The 20,908-nt window shown below is 40.3% G+C and overlaps 1 protein-coding gene across 1 annotated transcript; it reads left to right on the top strand.

The window, feature by feature from the left end:
* Positions 1-2,976: 2,976 nt before the first annotated feature.
* Positions 2,977-14,645, top strand: LOC108671176. Its single transcript, XM_018158670.1, has 13 exons — positions 2,977-3,115; positions 3,567-3,658; positions 4,471-4,754; positions 5,051-5,766; positions 6,313-6,539; positions 7,319-7,427; positions 8,425-8,547; positions 10,522-10,595; positions 11,482-11,646; positions 12,222-12,481; positions 13,043-13,135; positions 13,333-13,453; positions 14,439-14,645. Exons 1-13 carry the CDS (start codon positions 3,058-3,060, stop codon positions 14,583-14,585), a joined length of 2,469 nt encoding a protein of 822 aa, XP_018014159.1. The 5' UTR covers positions 2,977-3,057; the 3' UTR covers positions 14,586-14,645.
* Positions 14,646-20,908: the final 6,263 nt, after the last annotated feature.

Genomic DNA, 20,908 nt, shown 5'->3' with positions numbered 1-20,908 from the left:
CAAGTAAATTTTCGAAAATTCGATACTAACTTTTTATGCTTTCTGGACGTTACAGAAGATTCTCTATCGATTAGTTCGATCGAGAAGTGAACTTTTCTGTGACCCGAATATATGGGTCCGGGTTATAGTCACTTGGTCCGGGCTCCGGGGCTCCCCGGACCTGAAGTGAAATTTTTCCAAGTAAATTTTCGAAAATTCGATACCAACTTTTTATTAAATTTTGCTACTGAAGCGTCGCCAAAGATCTTGCAATATTCATCCACTCTCTGCACAGTGGCTTGAAACAAGCAATGCCTCGGCCCACAAGCTGATACTCCAAACGGATTACGCCCAATAGCTCTTACACCAATGATTTAAGCCCATACCATCACTTCTTACGAATGCTGTAAGCCACAGAGTCCGCAGACCGCACCAGACTGCCGTAAATGGGAACGGCCTTGCACCTGACTGTGGCATCACCTTACCCACTTCGCAGGCGTAAGCCTAGCCCTGACGCTGTTGCCGGCGCATTTGCGGGTGAGGTCAACCCTACGTGACCTACTTCTGTCTCTCAGGCAACTAACTTTAGTAAACTATTAGCGCAGAGGCCATGAATAAATAACACGGAAAGATGGATGTGTATTGGTGATCAGACTTACAAATTTAATAAAAACCAGGAATAAAGGAGCATGGGCAGAAAATAGATACTGTAAGAGAAATAAATAAATAGTATAAATACTCAAGTAAAAATAACTGAACTATACACACAACTAGACATCGACACATAAACTTGTATTGAACAAAATAGTGAATTGGATATCGGTAACTGATAAATAAACATTAATAATTCAAGAAATCCGACTAGCCAATCCTATTCTGCACAATCGGTCCAACAACTTACTTTAGCCAGCGGCGCCAAACATGACAAGACCGACTGTTTACCAAGGGTTCTAGAAGTCGGTTTCCTTTACCCTAAAATGATACATGATAACTATTACCCTAAATTACAAAAATATTGATACAAAGATATGAATAAATAATGAATGAGCGGATTTATTTTGCGATAAAAACTCAATAAGTAACCCGGTTACAACGCTCACCAGCATCTTCTTCCTCCACACTTACCCCCTTCTCTCCACCTTTCCGCGAAAGGGTTAGGTTAGGTTAGATTTGTTTAGAATTCTTCTGCAAGCTGGTACCAAAAGGAGGGGGAGCAGGGGGTAAGGGTGGAGGTTTAGCCTCCAGAAGAACGGACAGGCTGGTGAGGTAGCAGTGTATTGATAGCACTGTGGCGCAGGGCGTTCTTTATTGAAAGTGGGAAAGGGGTTAGGCTGCATGGAATAGAAATATTTTGGGGTTTAGCTTGTGGGTTACGACCATTGTTTTGGCGGCCTGCAGCTCATTGGCTCGCTTGTTTACATCTATGAAGGGGTTTGGTCCCTGTGGCTTTCATCAAGTAATCATGTTGGCTAATTTGCTCTGCAGCATGCTTGCGCACGGGGAGAAGTATGAAAATTATGCTGGTATTGGGCAATGCTGGGCTTTTTCAGTCGTCCCTATTTAGCAAAGTCACAAGGTCTAGCCACAGCCAGTGTCAAGAACCTGGCGGGCTGGCTGGCTTTCTCACCTCTGGGAGGTGAATTGGGAAGACATGGATGGGTTGTCGTCATGGTTGAACTATATAAGGTTGGCCCACAAAAAGTTCCGCCTTGTAGTGCATCTTTCTTGTGACATCATTTGGATCGTAAACGTAAACAAACCCGTGTTGGGCCGTGCATTACGTTGTTTCGGTGTCATATTTGCGATCATCTAAAATAAAATTGACCTCCTCAAATTGGCTCAAAAAACTGTAAAAACTGCAACTAATGCTATTATTTACGGTGCCGGTGTTACTTACCAATTCTGTGAAGTCAAAAAAGAAATAAACGACTAAAATAGTAAAAAAAGATGGGTTGACCATTGACGGATAAACTTCTATTAGTATTAGCTATGCCAGTAAATGCAATAATGGCTGCCAATCTACTTAATCATAGTTAATGGTCGAAGAAATGGAGGGAAAATTCAAACAAATTGATTTTTTAAGCTAATTCCATGGCATATATTTTTGCATCTCTGTTATTATTCTTGTCAATATTTTTTTCTTTTGATTTGTCTCTTACAGTCTTACTTACCATTCATCTTCATCTCTTACCATTTTTTTAAGTAAAATTCTATTGAGATTTGAGAACTCTGACCTCAGTCATAACCTTGCATTAGATTTGGCCATTTAATTTTGTGTGGCCTAGACCCAGTGGCAGTAGCTATCAGCCTTTCTTTTAATTCAGCGTCATTCAGTATGAAACATATTTGATATTGTCAGCACAAAGTCACAAACATGGTCACAACTTTTTTTCTGAGAGTTTCAGCAGATAGGTAGAGTACCTATCCTGAGTATGTAATGTTGACAAATGCTCTGTGCTCTGTGCTCATACCATTTAGAGAGGCATTAGTATTTAGTATAATTATAATTCATTTATCAAATAAAATAATGAATGACAGAAAATGTAAGTTCAACAATGACTTAATTTGAGCTGAATTAATGTGTAGGGTAAACGCGGTATATTCCGACATCGTAGGTAATTCCGTCACCTCTCCAGCTTTTCCTTTATAGTAAGCTTTGTTTTAGTTCCATGCGTTCATTGATGGTTGAAATGGTGACGTCATACATTTGCGTGTTAATTAAAAGCCTAATAGCTGTTAATTAAAACGTAATTAAGTAGTGTTCAATATTCGTTAGTGTGAATTGAGTGAAAGAAGAGAGATGGAATGAGAGGATATTTAGCAGTTGGCAATGCTGCAATGGCATAGATCCTCAGGAAGGCCAGAGCTGTCCAGCGCTACTCACTTGAGGAAAAGGGTGGCAATGCCTAGGATTATGTGTAGAAGGGACATTATTGCATGAAGCTTTACTTATGAATATTATACGTGTGTACATTTTATTTGTCTGATTAATTTTCAGATTGTTGTTTTTACAAAAATAAGGACATTTCTTGCCTTAGATAAGCAGATAGCCAATGCTTACTGAATATTGTATACACTATGGCTGAAGTTATTGGGTTGAATGATGATGAGCTACATGCTGAGCTTCTTCTTCATGGTAATTACTTTACTCATTGATATATATTTTTCCTCAATTTGTTAGCCAGCAAAGCAGTTGAAGTCAAGCATGCCAGTTTTTACAGAATTTCTACGTTTTTCTTTTAATGTGTGATACTTAGCTGTCTTAGCATCACTTGCCAATTCCTGTGTCATGACTGATAAAAATCACTCTTATATATGTGATCCCTTAATTACTACCTATCTAACTGATAGAATTGATTTATTTTGAAAGCCTGAAAGATGCAGAATTGTAGCCAGGAGATATAAATTTTACTGCCTTGAAAACACTGAATCGCCTTAATTCAAGCAATTGAAAAAATGGGGGAAATCTCAAAACCCATTTTGTAACTTTTTACACTTAATCTAATTTCCTAGGAAAAACAACCATACAAAAATTCTATGGTTTCAAACCCAGAAGTATATTGTATGTATGAACCATTTATTTTCAGGAATAACGACTCCAGTTACTGCCACCACACGGAGTATCCTCAGAAAGAAACTCTCCATTGCTCGGAAGGGCAAAAGTTCAAAGAAATATGTGGCAAGTATTGCTTATTTGTGTATTGTGTCTTTTACTGTAAAATTCCCACATGCAGACTATAATTAATTCATCAGCTTCAGACCAGACTATAATTGCTGAAGTTACAGCTGATGAATTAATCAGTACCTTATATTTATATACATCTATTCTTATGCTGCTCCATATGCATGATGATGAGAACAGTTCAAATGTTATTTAATGCTGGTTTTAAAGTGGATTTATGTCGTCTCAAATTATAGATCATGGCAATAGCCTGATCATTTTTGTGTATCCATTTAGCTAATATATATATATAATTCTTTTCTACTTGTGCTTGTTCGTTAATTGTAGTTGTAAAGAAATGCTTCTGATTGTAACTTGCATATTGATCACCTCGGGAATTTGATATTGTCAATACACACTCATTTGACCCTGATAGATTCCCAGATTTCCTATCCTTAACTTCAAACATGATGGATGATGAACATGAATGAATGATGTGAAAAATGACTGAATTGTGAAGGTGAATGAAGTAGGCTTGCACCACCACACAATACAAGTGCATTTGGATACGACTCAATAATGTTTGGAAAATGTGTGAGAATAAAATGCATATTAATGGAGCAAGTTATTAATGGAGCATGCTGAGGCTATAGAAAGAATATGTTGAAAACATTTTGTAATTACCTACTAAAAATGTGTTTGAAAAACATGGAAAATGTATGCATCATTTTCAAATCTGAGCTAAACTATGGCTTGAAACCATTTATATGTTGAGTAAATTTTATTGAATCCTAATAAACAAATTATTAATCGTTTTCTCTAATTTGCAGCCAGCTACTAAAACCACATCTAGACGCAGCCTGCAAGCTTTCAGCTCTGATGAGGACGAAGATGACCAAGAAGAAGAACAGCAGGATGAAGAAGAAGATGAAGATGATGAGAACATATTAGATAGAAGCTATAGCAGCACGGGCACCAACAGGTCTAGCCTCTTCAAATACAACACACATGTTGTGACCCGCAATAAAGGCACACCAACCTCTTCCTGGTCCTCTCCTGCCACCAAATCCTCCACTCCAACATATTTGAAGACAAAACCCAGCAATGCTTCTCAGTAATTATGTTCACCTTCTTATATATTATTGATGCAATAGCCTAAAAGCATTAGTATGTAATAAATAATGTTAGTTTCTAATTATTGGTGTTAATGCTGATGTTGTTTGTTGCATTGTTGATATTCTGATTGGTAAAATGTTGTAATACTTAATCATTATTACAATTACATTATTATTCTTTACAATAATTTCATAATGCAACAGCAATGCCATTGTAATCCAATTCTGCTACTTGAGTTATGGCTGTACCTTTATTATTTTTTTTATATATGATATTTTTTACTTCCAATTTCAGGTCTGGTATGCGGTCTTCATCTCGGCAAAAGCCTAAACCTGCATTTGATTATGACACGGCATCTGACAACGATGATGCCATCACCAGTCAAATATCTGGCAACAGCAGCAGTGCAAGGCAGCGCTTTAATGACAGATTCATGACCCCTGATCTTGGTGATGTGAGGAAAGTCCCAAAATACCAGTATCATGAGTACAATGACAGCAGACATGGGAGTTATGATGATCCCAGTGAATATTATAAAGACCAGGACACTAATGGGGATACAAGCTCCTATGCACCAGAAGAACAAGGTTCCAAATCTAAGTTTCATGGATTCAACTCATGGCTCGCAAATTTATTTGGAAACAAAAACAAAAATGCTGTATCTAAACCTTCATCTAATGGATTTTCTTGGAAACTCCCAAAAGTTTTGAACAAAAGTTACCCTTCATCTCCAAATTCTTCATATTTCCCTGCTTCATCGCCTCCACCTTCTCCTTCATTCTTCCCTAACTATTGCGAGACTCGAGACAGCAGCTCCAGTAGCTGGTGCCCTAGCGTGTCTAACATGCTACTGCTGCTGCTCACGCTCTTCTTCAGCTTGCTGGCGCTCAGCTACTTCAGCATGATACCTCCAGACGGACTCCTCAATCCTGATCTGCAGCATCTCGAGCTGGAATCTACTGGGAGCTCTGCATGGGATGAGTTTGCTGGCAAGCAGTTTGAAGAAAATGGTAAATTATTAAAAAAATGTTTCTTTTAATTCATTATTCATTCACTAATGATTCTTTCTTACTCGGGCTTGTTTGTTAATTGTGGTTATAAAGAATGCTTCTGATTGTAACTTGCATATTGATCAACTCAGGATTTTATTTTTGTATTTCTAATATGAAGGATTGTCCACAGTTCCAATGTGATTCATGAAGGTACAACACAAGTATTGTTAGGACAATAAAACTGTAGAGTCGTTCATTTATTGTTGAGAAATCATGCTGGATCTCACTATCAGACAGTCTTAATTTGTGCCTAATTGCAAAGGCTTGAAACCTCCAATGACGAAAGTCCAAATTTGTTCCTAATTTTTCAGGTGTAAAATTGCTGATCATGGAAGCTTGAATCATATCTAATTTTGCAGTTTTAAATAGCCAATTATGAAAGTCTGAATTTTACATAATTTCGCAGGTTTGAAACTTCCGCTTATGATCATCTAACTTTTTAACCAATTTCCCAGGCCTAAGGTGTTTTATTATAAATGTCTAAAATTGTACCTATTTTCCCAGGTCTGAAATTGCCAATTTGCCCTGCGAAGGGCGCCCCGGGTGAGGTGGGCAAGGTGTGCCTGAGTGCAGCGGAGGTGAGGGTCGCGCCACAGGTGCTGGGGTCTGGTCGACAGGTCGTGGTCGAGGCAGAGCGTCGTCATGCGCAGTACCAGTGTGGGGCGGCCGAGGCTGGCTACCTCACAGTCAAGGAGACCAGTGACTTGATCGCCGAGAAATTCCCTCTAAAGGTGACTTAATTGCCAAGAAATTCCCTCTAAAGGTGACTTGATTGCCAAGAAATTCCCTCTAAAGGTGACTTGATCGCCAAGAAATTCCCTCTAAAGGTGACTTGATTGCCGAGAAATTCCCTCTAAAGGTGACTTGATCGCCAAGAAATTCCCTTTAAAGGTGACTTGATTGAAAAGATATTTCCTCTAAAGGTGACTTTATCGCCGAGAAATTTCCTCTAAAGGTGACTTTATCACCAAGAAATCGCCTCTTTTGGTTACTTTATAGTTTGAAGGTGAAGTTTTGAGTGTGTTGTTATTATTGTTTACAGACAAAGCTATCTTTGATTGCTCGTTTTTCTAGCAAAGTGGTTCATTTCATCACATATTGCCAATGTAACTCTTGTTTTCCTTAATATTAGTACAACCTCTAGTAAAAAATATTCAATTCAATAGAGAAAATAACTCGTCTAGTGCTTGTGACTAAGATACATAAATTATCTGGCAAATTTAGTAATATATTTTGTTCCTTGACACAGTTGCAGCTTTCTATTAATATGACTCGATTGCATTTTATCTTTGATCCCCTAATTGGCGTTTTAATTCCATGTGTATTCATTTAAAAAGACGAATTTTTAATTTTAATTCATAAGGCTAAGATGATCAAGTAACTTACTTTTAAATCGATGTACGGTTAATTTTCTAATTTCTATAATCCTACATATAATTTCTATAATGTTATATAATATAATGTTATATATTATTTCTGAATATTGTTACATTATGTGTGCCTCTTGCAGGATGACGAGCTCCTGTTGGGGGTGTCAGCGCTGGCCAAGCTGTCGTGCCTGAACCCCTCGCTTGGTCTCAGCCCTGTGCTCACTAGCGGCTGGAGTGCTGATCCTGAAGGTTAATTAATAATTATAGTAATAATGATGATTGTTATTATTATTATTATTCTACGAAGCATTTATCGCGGCGTCTGGTTCAAACGAACTTCGAGGGCACGTCACACATAAGATTAATAGCAAGCAAAAAATAAATATACACAAGAAAGGATGAGAACTGATAAAATGACTAAGCACTAGATTCATAGACTCTATGAAATGAGACAATAATGATAATGCTCATTCATGCTTTGTATTATTTTGATATTGATGCTTATATTATTGGTCCGCTTAAATTGCAAATTCACCAAGAATTTAAATGCAAGGATATGGCTAAGTAAATTCATGTAATCTTCATTAAAGATGAAATGAATTTAGAAGACGTAGATAAGGTGAATGCGAAGAGCTATTTCTTTGCTCTAGATTCTTGGTATTTTGATATTCATTTAATCCTAATTTTCAACATTGAATCCTTTCTGTATAATTTTATGACTCACTGCAAAGAACATCCTTTTTCCATTCATTTGAAAAAATTGTTTATTTGTTTGCCTTGTGACAGACAGAAATGAAATAAAGTAATTACTAAAATACTTTAACTTTGGCTGTGTTCTGCTGAATTGCTTCTTCATGAGCGCCAGTGTTGGTAACGAGTGCATGAGTTACGAGCAGACGAGTTACGAGCAGACGAGTTACGAGCAGACGAGTTACGAGCAGACGAGTTACGAGCAGACGAGTTACGAGCAGACGAGTTACGAGCAGACGGGTTACGAGCAGACGAGTTACGAGCAGACGGGTTACGAGCAGACGAGTTACTAGCAGCGGGGTTACGAAATACGAACAGACGGGTTACGTGCAGGCAAGCTACCAGCAGACGGGTTACGAGCAGACGGGTTACTAGCAGATGAGTTACTAGCAGATGAGTTACGAGCAGACGAGTTACGAGCAGACGAGATACGAGCGCAGACAAGCTATACGAGTGCAGACGAGCACAGACGAGTAACAGACGACGGCTGTCACAGGACGAGGCTGGCCGGACGAGGCGCTGCAGGGTCTCAGCACCAGCAGGCCGCAGCTGCAACTCCTGTGCGCCCTCATGAACCTCGCCACCCTCGCCCTCGCTGCCCTCGCTCTCGTCGCTCTTGGTCAGTTGTTTAATGTTACTCTTGTTTAGTTTTATTTCTTATTTATTTATATTAGAGAATATTATTCTAATATATTATTAGATTAAGAATGAACCTCGCCACCCTCGCCCTCGCCGCCCTCGCCCTCGTCGCTCTCGGTCAGATGTTTAATAACTTCTGGTGTTTAGTTTTTGCAAGAATATTATTATCTTTCTTTTTAGTTTTATATATTTTTTATTATATTATATATTTTTATTTTTTATAAGTTTTCTTGACGCTTGAGTATCGGGACTGACACGAGAGGGAGACTAACGTTTGAGAGGAAAATGTATGCTTGGTCTTTAACCAAAACTGCATAAATTCTTGGTTTTAGTATATGTATTTTCTGGTCATATTATATTATATATTTTTATATATTTTATTTTTTTTATTATATTTTATATTTTTATTTTTTATATTGTTATTATTAATTTGTTGCAAGAATATTATTATTACCACACTTCTATTTAACTTCCCTTCTTGTTTGTTTGTCTGCTACAAATCTTATAATCAATATTTAACACACTTCTACTTCTCCAATCGATCTGAAATTTTGCACACTTGCGTAAATTCGGAGACAGTGCATGAATCAAACAACAGAATAAATAATTTTGAAAATTGAAAAAGAACTTTCATATATTGAAAATTCAAAAATATATATTTGTGAACGATGAACTTCGTTCACTATTAGCCGTGAGCATTTTCATCTCGTTGGGCATACCGAAAGCCACATCTAGCGTAGTCGCCTTAGTAACATTGATGTCGGACCTTACTTGGGCGGTAGCGACGTAGTGCAAGGTCAAGTCTGAGCGGCTTTGAGTCGGGTAGTCAGTCGGTCCCGCCAGCCCTACAGCGAGGTTCTAGCCTTAACTCACCTCGCTCCGTTGCTCCACTAGAGATCTTGTGCCCTAGCGCTAGTTACTGTGGCTGTGCCATAAGTGTTTCGTCTAGCAGAGTTATGTCTTTCCTGCTTGCTGTACTATTTTATTAAACGTGTTGCTTTTAAGTTTTCTTTACTGGAATAAAAGGCAAGTTTTACCGTGTTAACCGAAGTTTTAATGAAAGACATCCCAGTGCAATAATGTGCAATATAGCTTTAGCAAAAATCATTGAACTTCTTACAAGATAGTTGCCGGCGTTTGGCCGTGGAGTTTCGATCATCCTGATAAGATTAAAGGTAGCGGCACACGTCCGGTGACATATTTTTTAACATGTAAAAAATAAAGTAGGAAATTTATTGTACGTGTGTAACATTGGAGACAGTAGCCTCTTAAGAAGCGTTGTCTTTAAACAGTAATTTTTAAATGCATATTATTTATTGAATCTAAACAGCCGTTTAGATTCTATAAACGGCTGTGAATTCTTGTCAATACCGTACCAAACCTTGCAGCCTTGCTTTGGTTTTTCTTAGTGAGACTAATATTACATTATTTTTTTGTCTAGTTTTTTGTGGGAAAGTATTGCTCTTGAAATTTATAAAATGACGGTTCCATGATGAGATTTCAGCAACACTTGTGCTGGAAGCGCTGGCCCTGGTGGCATATATAATAAAAATTTGTGTTTTATTGTTGTTTAGTTCTTGTAGAAATAGGGCTGTTCTTGTAATTCTAATGAGCTGCTCTTGCGATGCTAAACTTTCCACAACCAGTCAATACCTTCAATAATAAACAATATATGTGCGTATTTCTAGTTGTAAAATTCCTTCAATTCTACGGAAGTGTCAGTATTCTAGCAAAATTTCTTATTATTTGCTAATTTTATACTAAAGTATGCTATTAATTTGAATAGAATAAAAATCATTGGCATTTGCCATATGTTATTTTAATGGAAAATAAAGCATTTCATTTTTTTGTTTTATATAAAAAAGTTACCATGAATTTTAACTTCGTTTACTTGTTTAAAGTTAAGATGTTGTATTTTGTTTACTTGTTGAAATTTGATGATATTTGTGAGCAGGGGCAGCTGTGTTCTGGGCGGTGCTGTGGGTGATACGAGGATATCAACGAAGACAACAACAACATCAACAGCAGGTCAGCATTAACAGCATGCGTGCTGCTGGCAACAGCAGGTCAGCATTAGCAGCATGCGTGCTGCTGGCAACAGCAGGTCAGCATTAGCAGCATGCGTGCTGCTGGCAACAGCAGGTCAGCATTAGCAGCATGCGTGCTGCTGGCAACAGCAGGTCAGCATTAGCAGCATGCGTGCTGCTGGCAACAGCAGGTCAGCATTAGCAGCATGCGTGCTGCTGGCAACAGCAGGTCAGCATTAGCAGCATGCGTGCTGCTGGCAACAGCAGGTCAGCATTAGCAGCATGCGTGCTGCTGGCAACAGCAGGTCAGCATTAGCAGCATGCGTGCTGCTGGCAACAGCAGGTCAGCATTAGCAGCATGCGTGCTGCTGGCAACAGCAGGTCAGCATTAGCAGCATGCGTGCTGCTGGCAACAGCAGGTCAGCATTAGCAGCATGCGTGCTGCTGGCAACAGCAGGTCAGCATTAGCAGCATGNAGTGTTGCAGGTGTTGACAGTGTTGCCACATGTTGCAGGTGTTGACAGTGTTGCCACATGTTGACAGTGTTGCCACATGTTGCAGGTGTTGATAGTGTTACCACATGTTGACAGTGTTGCAGGTGTTGACAGTGTTGCAGGTGTTGACAGTGTTGCCACATGTTACAGGTGTTGACAGTGTTGCCACATGTTGACAGTGTTGCCACATGTTGCAGGTGTTGACAGTGTTGCCACATGTTGCAGGTGTTGACAGTGTTGCCACATGTTACTGGTGTTGACAGTGTTGCCACACGTTGCCGGTGTTGACAGTGTTGTCACATGTTGCAGGTGTTGACCGTGTTGCCACATGTTGCAGGTGTTGACAGTGTTGTCACATGTTGCAGGTGTTGACAGTGTTGCCACATGTTGCAGGTGTACGCGGTGGTGCGCAAGATCCTACAGAAGGTGCGGGGGGCGCGGGACGGTCTGGCCGCCGTCAGCCACGTCAGGGACGAGCTCCTCTCCCCCGAGCAGCGGCTCTCCTGTGCCCGCGTCTGGCGCGACGCCGTCGCCTTCGTCGAGCGCCATGAGAGCAGGGCGAGTGTCTAGGGTGTCTAGGGCGTGTCTAGGGTGTGTCTAGGGCGTGTCTAGGATATGGCTAGGGCGAGTGTCTAGAGTGTGTCTAGGGCGTGTCTAGGGCGAGTGTCTAGTGTGTCTAGGATGTATTTTAAGGCAAGTTTCAAGGCACTTGGTCCTACCGTTCTAGAGCACTTCTAGGGTGCATATCAGGTTTTATCTGAGTATTTTGTTTTAGAGCGTACCCATAATATTAATATACGTAGGGCGTATATATCTGGGCACTTGATTCCGACAAGTATCTAGGTAATTATGGTAAGCATGGATAGTCATTGGCAGCCTGGATTCTGGGTCCTATCCAGGCACTCGAATCTAGGGCGTCTCTAGGCATTCTTTTGAAATTAATCTTGGTCAACCTACAAGTTTCTACTGCGTTATGTACCACCGAGGCAATCTAACTGCAACATAACAATAGTACAACATTCACTCTTTTCAATCATTGTGATTTTTGATATAGATATACAATATAAATCCCATGAGTATAAATCTCATTTATCTAATAAATATTATAAATCTAAATGGCATTTAACCATCAGCTTGTTCGTGAAATGCGATTGGTCGGCGGGGAGGAGTGTGAAGTGTGGCGCTGGATTGGTGGAAATTCCAGCCAATGCGAGGCTGCGGAGGACATTGATGACGTCACGCGTGGTGACAACCAATCACAGGCCACGCCGGGTCCTGCAGTGTTGCCAGATGTGCGACGAACTCCCGGGCCTGCAGTGTTGCCAGATGTGCGACGAACTCCCTCCATGTACCCCGATCTACCTGTCGACGATGATAATGATGCTGACCCATCGTTAGTTGCAATATTTTCTTAATGGAAATATATGTAGAATAAAATTTGCATTTTGCAGTAGTAACAGGATCGTCGATTTTAAAAACAAATTGTATGTCGAGTTTTGACAGTGCGCAATTTATTTATAGGTGGTCGAAGAGGTACACATGCTTTAATTATCAGCTGTTGCGCATATGCATATGGGAGTTGTAGTCTTGTTTGATTATTTCATTTAAATTTTTAGAAAATTGTATTTTACTTCGATGAAATGATAATTTTATTAAACATTTCCTCCCATTTTATTTAAATTTGTAGTAAATCATATATTCATTTGATTAAATGAATATTTTATTGAGCATTTCCCTCATTTTCGAGTTATTACCATCTCACTTGCCATTAACATCACACCATTATTACCATTACCATAAATCATAACCATCCATTACCATCGCACCATTATTGCATCATTTTCATCCATTACCATCACACCATTATTGCATCATTAACATCCATTATCATCCCACCATTATTACCATTACCATTATTACCATTACCATCCATTACGTTCTCTCTCTACGGCAGGGGGCAGTGGTGGAGGGGCGTGGGGGAGAGGGAGGCCGCTGTCACCGCCCCCACGCAGTGCCTTAAGATCCGCAACCTTGCCAGACCTGACAAGTGAGTCATGGGGCCTGACAAGTGAGTCATGGGCCTGACAGCTGTAAGATTATCTAGATTCTAGTTCATTACGTGGCGCATTTTTGTGTTGCAATAATAATGTTGAATTTTGGTGTCACAATTAGCTCTAACAAGGCGATAGACTGATAGTGTTACAGTATTTAAAATGACAAATATACATTCGCGTCTGTCTTCAGGTCTGCCACGTGGGTGCGTGAGGTGGTCTTGCAGAAATGCAGGGGTCTTCCTGTGCTGCACTTGGCCGTAGACCAGCACGGCTCTGAGGGGCTGGTCTACCTCATGGCCAAGACCGTCAAGGTGAATATTAAACTGGAAGGTTAGCCCGTTGTCGCCTGGGCTCAATAAATAAATAGCGGTCACAGCGTTCATTAGGCCTGTAGGCCTGTCGCAGAATCTGAATATCGCAGAATTTTTCACAGCTTGTTGCGGGTCTTGAACACGCAACTGCTTAATCTAATTTTACTGTTCTTAACTGCTCGGCCTCCTCGCCGATTTTACCAGAACAGTCGCTGGTAGCTTGTATCTAACCCGCAACTTCCTGCTCCAATCCTGGTACTCTGAACTGTAACCACTGGGCTATCCTACCCTATTAATGGTACACATGATCCCAGCAATTTTAGAATCCCAGCTTTCATGTAGCCCGTTATCCAGCGTAGTAATACAGCAATCCAGGTTGGCATATCCTGGATTGCTGGAGGTTGCTCCTTATCCAGGAGCAAGTGTCCATTGCTCCTAGTTGGCATATCCTGGACCATAATACCAGTTGTCCAATTTTCTGTTTCCATATTAGACGTACAAATTTTACTCGCCTCGTCCGCCCCCTTTGAGTTTGCAATTCTTACTATTTTCATTAAGATGCTCATTGCAGACGTGGTTACGGTCTACAAATGTTGCGTGAATTAAAATTTCATTTTATGTGTCGGCTGACCTAGGGCCGTGATATCAATTATCTATCAGGTACACGTAGTGGTCTAAGAGCACGTTGTGAATTAGGTGCATGTAGCTGCTGATTTCTCATCTGTGGTTGATGTATTTGGCTTGGAAAGCCGTCACTGATTGGTTGAAAGAGTTAAGAACTCATGACAATTTTTAGCGCATTTTCTCATTTATGAAAAAAATGCACTATTGTGCTCACCATGTCCGTCCGTCCGTCTGTCCGTCCGTGACTTCACGTTTTCGTCGACGAGAAAAGGCGAGCTCTGTCACTCTCTGCAGTGAGTACTGAGTTATATTTTTTATTTTATCAGAGTTACAATGGCTTAAGTGTAATGCACCATTACAGACGGCTGGCCAGATCCACTCGCTGCTGCACGGGATCTGGTTTGAAGGGCAATTGGTGAGCGTCAAGTTCCTGAGGAGGGAGAGATACTGCGAGCGCTTCCCTGCCGCCGTCCACTGCACCGTGCCTCTGTCCCCTGCTTCTCACTGAGGACAGCACCGTACCTCTGTCCCCTGCTTCTCACTGAGAACAGCACCGGGCCTCTGTCCCCTGCTTGTGCCTCTGTCCCCTGCTGCTCACTGAGGACAGCACCGTGCCTCTGTCCCCTGCTGCTCACTGAGGACAGCACCGTGCCTCTGTCCCCTGCTGCTTCTCACTGAGAACAGCACCGTGCCTCTGTCCCCTGCTGCTTCTCACTGAGGACAGCACCAGGCCTCTGTCCTCTGCTGCTGCTTTTCACTGAGGACAGCACTGTGCCTCTGTCCCCTGCTGCTGCTTTTCACTGAGGACAGCACCGTGCCTCTGTCCCCTGCTGCTTCTCACTGAGAACAGCACCGTGCCTCTGTCCCCTGCTGCTGCTGCTCACTGAGGACAGCACCGTGCCTCTGTCCCCTGCTTTTCACTGAGAACAGAACCGTGCCTCTGTCCCCTGCTGCTCGCTGAGGACAGCACCAGGTCTCTGTCCTCTGCTGCTGCTTCTCACTGAGGACAGCACCGTGCCTCTGTCTTTGATGGCTACATTGCACATGAATCTTGGATCACCGACAAAACGGATGGCAGTGATGCCACTCGGGCACTATATGGCTTCCACACTGCTAGGTACACTCCAGGACTAACTCCTTAGCCAGATCACATTGGATATCAATTGGTGCTCGTTACTTAGAAGAGTACTTTTATTACCAACCATTTGATTTGTATATAATGTAACGACTCCAAGGTTGGTGATTCAAATGTAACGTGCTCTTAACTTACAAAACGTGCCTACTGTTTGTTAAAAATTACCGTTACATGACAGATTTAGTCCGCGTAAATTAAATGTAATTTAACACGTAAACTATTTATGGTTCATTATTTGTATTCAGTTTCTGCAATGGCTTTTGACGACTTGTATTGAAAGAACTTAACTCTACGTTGCTTGACATGTCCATCTCAATCCTACCACCGACACCAAAATTTAAGAACTTTCACAGTCCGATTTTTCACTGATTTTTAGCAGTTTTAAGCAGAATTGCTCTATGAACTTTTTTTATTCGGCAAAATATTCCATTAGGAAAAAAATTTTTATACTATAGTCATTAATGAAATCTGGCAAGATACTCCTTCATAGTCGTTAAGTGTTGACCCATGAAAAGCGTTAACAGTTTTTTCACACTATTTCTGACCCGAGTAGCTACGTAACACAAAACAATGTAATGAATTTTCCGCTATTGTGATTAGATCATAGCATTCATGATTAGCCTATGATTTGGCCCATCCATCGTGTTCTCTGTATAATATAGAAGTAGTAGTTGCTTTTCGTTCAAAGGAGTTATTTTCATTGCTTACTGTCATTTCTTACTTACATTGATCTCTTATGAATCAACATTACATTATTTCTTATTTTCCTAAGACGCGATTAGGCCACTACTGAATATTTTTTTTATGTTGGCAGCTTGTTTTTTGCCCAATGAATAGCTTAGTTGTCTTCTCTTGATCCCTAAGTTACTTTATAAATAGATAAAAGGATGTCTGATTTAAGTATACATCGTTTAGTGCATGGTGGGAATTTCTCTGCGAAACTGATATGATAGAACCGTATTTAAAAAAGCTCTTGAATCTTTCATGCCTAAATAACTGGAGAATTCTGTATATTGGAGAAGGAAAATGACATCGATTCTTCCTCCTCTGTGGCGTCGAATAATTTGGTTTTCAGGAAATGCGCCTTCAGTGTATGTTTTCCCATGAACGTGTCTACCTAAACTTCTGGAAGGTTTCTCATTGTGCCCTTGCCATGTAAACAATTTCTAAGTAGCGTTGATAGCAAAGTTCACAAATATTTCGCTGTTGTATTAACATGTTGGGGAAGTTATAAACGTTCTTCGTTCGGTCGTTCTAAGCGACTTCCAGTTGAACTGTTGTGACGATTAGAAAATGTAATATCTGATATTTCAATTCATTATTTTGATACATTAGCTCGTTCAAAATATCAGAAATTTTTTTGTATGAATGTTTGTTTTAATAAAAAATTATTTTTCATGTAATTTTTAAACCGCAATTATTGAATAGTCGCCGGTTGTTCCTGTTTTGATCATTCGTAATTTATCAGCCACCGTCATGCGTTTCATCGTAGTTATGATAATTATCCATATCCTGAAAAAATGACTTAGGGTTGCAAACATTAGAAACGGCGTACGGCAAAATTTTACGAGAAAAGTTTCTGATGACGTCAAGAAAACATCTTCCAGCTTCCAAAAAAGGATAATGTACATACAATGACAATGACAGCTGGTAACCGTTCCTGGAACGGTTACCAGCTTCACCCTTCTTGTAACCGGATGGCTTCACCCTTCTTGTAACCGCAGAAACAGCTTATGGTTGAATACGTACCATCTTCTTCACGTTTAAGTGACAAGAATGTGTAATTAATACACGTGGTCATTGGGAACACGTGAGTTTATTCTAGCTGAAAGACAGAACCAAAGGTTCGACCAGACTCGATCAAAGATAAGACTCTGAAATTACTTTACATTGATCTTTAATAACAAATTTAATGTTATCCCATCGGCCATCACATAGAAAAAGCTCACAGAACATAAATAATTTGAACAATTTAGCTTGTGGACGACAAGCGTTTTCACGCCATACCACATTTGGATGGCATCAAGATTAATAACATGCGTTTAAAAATTACTTTTTATAGACAACCCTTCTAAAAAGGCCAGTGTCTTCGATGTTACACTTACACATGTGGAATGAATTTCTCGTTAATTGTTTAAATTATTTATTTTGTAAATTGATTCATGCATTGTCTCTGACTTTACGCAAGTGTGCGCAATTTCAGATCGATTGAACAGGTAGAAGTGTGTTAAAAATCGATTATAAGGTCTGTAGCAGACGAACAAACAAGAAGTGAAGTTAAAGAGAAGTGTTGTAAAAATAGCACATGATAGCAGCGCAACAAATAAAAATTTTGCATTTTGAAGGCGATTGCCTTACAATTATCAAATGATAATTGCATAAAGAGGTGTTACTAAAACTCACTTGGTGATACACACAGACACAGAAGATGGTGATGCAAAGTAGTCACCAGAGGAGCTGCGCAGCAGCTTGGGCGGTTGCGTATCAGCGATTGAGAGAGCATGCAGGCTGCGCCTACACCGCGGCGCCGCTCAAGGTCAACGGAAGGAAAGCTGGCGATGGCGGAAATCTATTCCGCAGAGCTTTCTTCCTTTTTCTTTACTGATACGATTAAATTCGATGAAGAAACAATCCAAAAGATCAAATAGAGCTTTCAACATGTTAAAAGCAAACAGCCTAAAACGGAGTTTTCTCTAATTTAAGTATCACCGAATAAGTGCTACACGATATGCATTAAAACTCCCTTCCTCATATCTGATGATTCATTTGCAAGGTTATCAACATTATAGCGATCAATATTAAATCAGCAATCGCGAGCTTAACTTTCTCGACCTCACAACATATAAAGGGGAAAACTTCCATATAAGAACGGAAATATGGACACCAAAACTTATTTCAAAGCAACAGAAACGTTCCAGTATATTGAGGCCACAAGCTAGTGCTCATCCCTCATTTTGTCTGAAAGGATGTGTAAAGGGCGAAATACTACGACACAAACGGAATTGCAACAATGTTCCGGATTTTGTGAAAACTACACTTATCTTATACAACCACCTGAGACAAAGAGGCTACAGCAAGGCGCTTTTCTTGGAGCGAATTATAAGGAGGCCTCAAGTGGAAAAATCAAATCAGAAAAATTAAAAATCACAATAACGCAACTTGTTATTTAAAACAAAATATCACCCACAAACATCAACAAACGACCTGAGGCGAGCCATGTTGAAGCTTTGGAAACCGCTTACGATCTCCTCCCGAAACCGCTTACGATCTCCTACAAACGTTACAAGAACTGGCACGAGTTCTTGGCAAAGTTAAAACTAAAAAAAACAAAGATCTAGATATCTTTATTAATCTCCTGTAAGCATTAATAGCAATTACTAAATACAAAACCGTTTCGAAAAAATCACAAGGGCAGGATGAGTAATGAATTGGCGCCATCATCCTTAAAGATCTGAAAACAGGAAAAAAAGTCGATAACAAGAAAAGGCGCTGTAATGATGTTACTCATGATACGAAACAAAACTACCATGCAAAAAAATACAATCATTTGTTATGTTTGGTATCTGCAATTGGAATGCATCTGAGTATAAAACAACAATAGGAAAATATAAACAACAAATCCGTACGCAAAAGTAGAAACCAGCTTTATTTGGCGTAGGATGTTCTTTAAGGGGACCGGCTACCCTCTAACTTCTACATGTATCATCCAATCTTGCTGAAATTTCGTATTCATACGTAAAATGTAAAATAAAAAACAATTTGCTCGTATAAATTTTTCGAAAAAATTGATAGAAAACGTGAAATTCATAGAAAACAGCTAAAAAGGGGGTACTTTAGAAAATCTATCTCCTCCTACAAATATCATCCTACAACATCGAGACACGCATCATTCGGTTCGTAAGGACCATACCTAAAAATTTGATGATCACTTTTCTCATTTTCCCCTTAGTTTTGTTTTTATGCGCGTTTTATCCCATTTTTCTCATTTCCCCCCCCCTCCTCCCCCTTCTCCCCTATATAAAAAACGAACCAGACAGAAATTCAAAAAAATGATCATCAAATTTTTAGGTAATTTCATTACGAATCGAATGGTGTATGTCTCATTGCTGTAGCTTGAAAACTGTAGGAGGAGATAGGTTTTCCGTGACAATAAGTTGAACTTTTCAAACTTTTCAGGACGGCGCGACAAAGTCCCGTGCGCCTCGAGCCTCGAAATAGGCACTCAATTTAGCATGGATACCAAACTACAGGCTTCTGTAGCTTAATCCACTCAAGGATGCTAGCAGCAACTTGTAGCGCACCTCTACGTACAATGTTAGGAGGGAAACTGAGCTCAGATGCCAGATACACCAAGATATGTAGTCTTGCCGCTGTAATTTTCTTAGGTCTATTTAGTGAAGGAACTCCACCCCCCGCCCCCCATTAAAGCCCGGCCTATGGCAGTGGTACCATTGGAAAGAGCAGAATTCCAGCTTTCAGATGAGCACAAAAACCGAAAAACGCCAAAATTGAAAATTTTAGGGTAGCCGGTCCCCTTAAACAACAAACGGGGCGAGAGGCAGCTGGTCTCTTGGGTGTCCCATCCTTCACAAAATAGTTCTTAGTTACGAATAGAGGGAATAAAGCATTACCGAGTGGCTAAATTCGCCCGTTTGCATGCACACGTTTCACCGTTTATTTGCAAAGGAGGTTGAGTAAGAGTGCACTCGTAAAAAAATAGTCGCCAATACGCCATAAGCATGTAAAACCACGTAATTAATTTCGTAATTATTGGTTTCAATTTGAGGGAATAAAGCGTTCCCGAGTGTTCGGAATTAATGGTTGTATTCAGCTCAGGTTTAAAGCAGGTGAAGCGCAGGTTCAGGGCCTGGCTGGCCAGTAGTTTGGAAGAAATTTCTTGATAACTGCGAATTTAAGCAGGTATTGCCGTTTAAATCACGAATGTAGGTGAAATTGAAAAAAACTCGCGAACGAAGGTAAAATCGAAAAAAAATTTCAGGAGCTAAACATTACTGTTCGGTAGTTAGGACTGTAAATTTGAATTTTCTTTCGAATCTGCTCAGTAGTTTGGAAGAAACTCCTTGATCGCTGTGAATTTCGGCTCGTATCGCCATATAACTCACAAATGAACGCAAAATTAAAAATAATTTCATGTGCTACACATTACCATTAGGTCCTAATGAATACGTGTACCAAGATTCATCGAGTTACGTTCATTAGTTTGAGAGATATTCCTTGATCGTTCATTGATTTTGGAAATTGTGAGACCGGCCGCGAGTCCGGCCGTTAATCTGTCCGAGACGTAAACCCAGGGGAGGTTAAAAAAACAGATCTGAGTGAAAAAAAAACCATCGCTGAAGTCCTGTGCTGTAAGTGTTGTGTATAAATCGTCAAACAAACGCTCAAACTTCTGACTGCCGCCCCCTTATGGCCCTCTTCTTCCATACCGCCCCCCAAAATCTTTCCACCGCCCCTAGGGGGGCGATATCGCCCACTCTGTGAAACACTGGTCTACACAGTACACTGACTCTACTGCGCTCAGTAGCCGCCCGGCCGTCATATACTGAGCATAGTTGTGTCGCTCTCTCTCTCTCTCGCCCACTGTAGCACGCACTGCTATCGTGCTCTCGCATGCCTCCAACGTGAACACCCTTACCCGACAACCCCAGCGTCGCACTGCCGCGGGCGCAGTCCGC

This window comes from Hyalella azteca, unplaced genomic scaffold, assembly GCF_000764305.2.
Source record: "Hyalella azteca isolate HAZT.00-mixed unplaced genomic scaffold, Hazt_2.0.2 contig5956, whole genome shotgun sequence".
Classification (NCBI taxonomy): Eukaryota; Metazoa; Arthropoda; class Malacostraca; order Amphipoda; family Hyalellidae; genus Hyalella; species Hyalella azteca.
The sequence above is the reverse complement of the archived record's forward strand: the minus strand, read 5'-3'. Positions and strand labels throughout refer to the sequence as shown.

Bases quoted from the DNA above. Each gene is read 5' to 3' on its own strand.
- LOC108671176 (XM_018158670.1), top strand. From the start codon at position 3,058: ATGGCTGAAGTTATTGGGTTGAATGATGATGAGCTACATGCTGAGCTT. The intron at 6,540-7,318 runs GTGACTTAATTG...TGCCTCTTGCAG, and splicing joins CCGAGAAATTCCCTCTAAAG to GATGACGAGCTCCTGTTGGG. The intron at 11,647-12,221 runs GCGAGTGTCTAG...TTTAACCATCAG, and splicing joins TCGAGCGCCATGAGAGCAGG to CTTGTTCGTGAAATGCGATT.